At 35.3% G+C, this 4,230-nt stretch overlaps 1 protein-coding gene across 1 annotated transcript; it reads left to right on the forward strand.

Annotated features, from left to right (window-relative positions):
- Positions 1-402, forward strand: LOC145557745 (uncharacterized). The gene has a single exon (XM_081618915.1). It carries the CDS (start codon positions 1-3, stop codon positions 400-402), a length of 402 nt encoding a protein of 133 aa, XP_081475041.1.
- Positions 403-4,230: the final 3,828 nt, after the last annotated feature.

A 4,230-nucleotide genomic window follows, 5' to 3' on the forward strand; every position in this document is an offset into this window, starting at 1 on the left:
ATGGATCCGCTTCTTCCAATCGAAACGGAGATTCAATCGCTTTGCGTAATGAATGAAAGCGAGATATCTGAAGAACAATGGTTTAAAGAACGATATGATGAACTTTCTTTGGCAAGTGAGCGAAGGTTACAAGCCCTTCACAACATTCAAATTTATCAAAGACGCATTGCTCGGGCTTTTAATAAAAAGGTCAGGGAAAGGAATATCCAAGAGGGAGATTTGGTACTTAAGGAAAATCGAGCACCGATTCATGATCCACGTGGAAAGTTCAAGCCCAACTGGTCTGGTCCCTTCCTGGTCAAACATCTTACACCAGCAGGAGAAGTAAAATTGATGGATCTTGATGGAAATGAATTTGTTCATTTCACCAACCTTGATCAGTTAAAAAAGTATTATGCTTGATTAGTACGGTGTAGTATTTATGGGATTCGCAAAAAAAAAAAAAAAAAAAAAAAAAAAAAAAAAAAAAAAAAAACGTGAATCTCCTACTAGCTCTAGATAGTTATGTGTATCATGTTAAAGTTTAGATTTCATTCATTTTTGCATTACATGCTTAAGGGTCATGTAGAAATATTCATTATTATTAAAAGATCATGATCAAGGCAATACTTAACAAAATATGATTACAACAAACATTTTTTTATTATTATTATTTGATCATAACACAAACTCTCTCGGTTTTTGGCGAGATTACATCCATTTTTAAACATGGAAATAACAACCACATACACCATACCCAAGAGACCAATGCCTTCGGATACGATTTCTTCTTTTGGAATTGAAAATACATAAGCAAGGGAAACACAAAATACAAATTCTGACGTACAAATAACGAAATCCCTCTAAGGATTTATTCAAGCATCACCCTCAAGGTCCTCCAACAACCATGTTGTATAGGACGCGGTTGGAACATCATCTTCAAGGACTGAAAGTGCTGGAAGCATTCGTGCAAATTGCCATACACGGGATGACGCCCTAAGAGCTTCCACACTACCAATTTCATAAGTGGTACAAGGTACCACTGGGAGCTCATGGAGCTCTAGGTGTCGTTGGAGTTGGCCCGCTTGTCTCAAGAATCTCCAAGGAAGATAGAATGTGACGCGACACAATCCTGGAAGTTGAACACCTCTGCGCCTTCTAGTGCTAATTGTTATGGAATTTATGTTGAGAAATGAAATGATCCATTCCATATCAGCTACGGTAAAGACGTCTACCCATCCACCATGATTGCAACATTGACGAAATATAGGAAAAAAGCCTCTCTCCCGAATATGTCGGGTTTGGTAAGGAGTTCGAAAAGGTGGTCTAAACAGCTTGAATTTCTCGCATAACCAAAGTTGAAGCACAATTAGACACCCTTTAACAAAACCACCTGGATTTTGTTTCAGATGGTCAAGCCCCATCATAAGTTCCCCTAGGATAAGAGGCCCTAAACGGTTCCCTGACTCAATTTGTGACAACAAAGAAAGGCAACGAACATGACAGGAAAATAATGATTCCTTGAGTAAAACAAGGCCGAGCAATAAAAGGATGCAAGCTCTTTCTTGGCACTTTTTGAAATCCTCATTGTTGGCAAATTCCCAATGAGATAAAGAGAAGGTTTCAAGGAAGTTCTCTAAAATTAAAATGTCAAGCAGGCGATAATTGCTTTCCATATATAATGGTATACCTAGCAAATCCCTCATAACCGCATTAGTTGCCCTTGGGTCAGCAGGTGTAATCACACGACCTTCTTTATGAAGGCCAAGTAAACCCTCCATTTCTTCTAGAAGAGGAGTCATTTCCGTCTCTCCAAAGCGAAAAACATGGCGTTCTTCATCCCAAAATTCAACAGCAGCATGAATCATATCATACTGAAGTTGAATAACTAGGAGAGGGGTGATGGTTCTAGTAAAGACACTTGTATAAGGGGAAAGGCGAGGTGGAGAAATGTTTTCTATCACCCCTTTTAGTTGGAGCTTTCTAGCTCCACTGATTTCATTGAATTCTTGAAACATGGCATTCATTTTTTCTTAGAAATTTGAGGAGAGAATAAATAAGACTTGAGAAGCTTGAAAGAAGAAGAAGGGAGTTGATTTGGTGTAGAAATGAATGAATACCACCCTTTTTTTTATAGGGGTGGTGGTGGTAATAGAGCCAGGGAGAAAAGGCCGAAGGAGTTTACTTTTCCGAAAACTCAGTACAAACCACCTGCTGTTTTTGCATCCGAAATCCATAAACTGTTTTTTTTTTTCAAGAATGATTGTTATTTTTTCTTCAAGCTCGTGCAAATCGGAGTTTTAATCTTCTGCAAGGTTAAACTAGTTTTTCAACTACACCCAAGCCAACATTTGTGTTGCAACTAAGTGAGAATTTCACTCTATTTTCCAGCCAGTTTTTCAACTGCACCCAAGCCAACATTTGTGTTGCAACTGAGTGAGGATTTCACTCTATTTTTCAGCCAGTTTTTCAACTGCACCCAAGCCAACATTTGTGTTGCAACTGAGTGAGGATTTCACTCTATTTTTCAGCCAGTTTTTCAACTACACCCAAGCCAACATTTGTGTTGCAACTGAGTGAGGATTTCACTCTATTTTTTAGCCAGTTTTTCAACTGCACCCAAGCCAACATTTGTGTTGCAATTGAGTGAGAATTTCACTTTATTTTTCAACCAGTTTTTCAACTGCACTCAAGCCAATGTTTAAATGAAAATCAATTAGGATTTTCCTCCTTTTTTTTTACAAACGTAAGTACATCAAAATTTTGTGTCTTTTCTCAAACATTGATTATCGTTTTATTTAAATTCAATCAATGTGGGGCAATATGTAGACACCAAATTTTGATCCTACCTTTTTAATTATCACTATTAATTATTTTTTAATTATTGTTTTTTTTTTGCAAATAATAATTATTATTTTGCTAATTATTTTTATAAACTTAATGACGTTTGTTTTATTACATAAAACGAAGGAAACGAGTAATAATAATGATTTTTATTCATAATTTCCAAAATACATGTTACAATTTGTACTTCTAAATTACTAAATTACAAAATATTGAAGTACAGCTCACACCACATGCATTATTACCCTGCTCTACCAAAGTAATTTTCGGGTTTTTACTTGTGGATTAACAAGTAAATTAATATGGCCATTAGGAGGACCACTAGCCCCACAATGTACATGAAATACACCTTTATCATCCTCATGTCTTCCTCAAATGTAAAGACAGGCTGATCTTCTTGGTTTTCTTGAAACATGGTGGTTGAGTTTAATGGTGGTTTTTGTTTGATTTTTTCGGGTAAGGAGGAAGATGGAAGAAGATAAGAATTAAGTGGTGAGTGGAGATTTTGGATAAGGGTAATTTCTTGTTATAGTAAAAAGTAAGTATTTTAGACCGTATTTTTGTACGTATATGTATAATAATCGTATAGTATAAAGTACAATTTTTTTTTGTTTCGCCAGGGGAATATGTCATTTTCCTTATAAGCAAGTATCGTTTAACCCTTTAGAGTATAGTAAGTATATCAATATGTTCACTTAGACTGTTAGAGTACTTTTTAGTAAATCTAGTAACTTTTTGTGATTTGTGCACTACCCTATTATATGACCAGTTTACATAAGCTATAAAGTCCACTACTCTAAAGACCCATGTCCAACCAATATAGGGAAATGACAAACATTCCCACACCTAAATGGGTACTATATGTTGTAGTGCTAAAGGGACCTCCTTTTATGTACGCTTGTTATAATGTCTTTGTCTACTTTTTGTCCCGCGGTTAATATTTGATCCGATAAATATAAGTTCGGACCAAACCCATCGATTTTTTATCTAAGGATAATTGAGTGTTGTATGGATGAGAGTAAAGAGGGATATGTATGGAGGGAATAATTGTATGTATGATTGTTAGACGAATAGTATTTGCAGCTAAAAAATAGGATCATGTTTCAATGATATTTTTGCCTTTATGAGAATTCTTATCCCTTTCTGACATTCACGCTTTTTTTTTTCTTTTTTTCTTCTTTGTTGTTTAGTTCCTTTTTTTTTTCTTCTGATTTGTTTCCTCAGTCTAGTTTGTGTATTCTTTCGTCAGTTTTGATAGGCAATTGTTAATAGTGAATTAACATTACTTTTTTTTTATCCCTCGCGGTTGATATTGTATCCAATAAATTTCAATTTGGATCAATTGTATCGATATTTATCTGACGCTAATTAGAAAAGCTGGATTTCATACGCGTCATGTATTGTATT

The sequence above is a fragment of the Chenopodium album genome, chromosome 9 (assembly GCF_948465745.1).
Source record: "Chenopodium album chromosome 9, dcCheAlbu1.1, whole genome shotgun sequence".
In the NCBI taxonomy this organism is placed as follows: Eukaryota; Viridiplantae; Streptophyta; class Magnoliopsida; order Caryophyllales; family Amaranthaceae; genus Chenopodium; species Chenopodium album.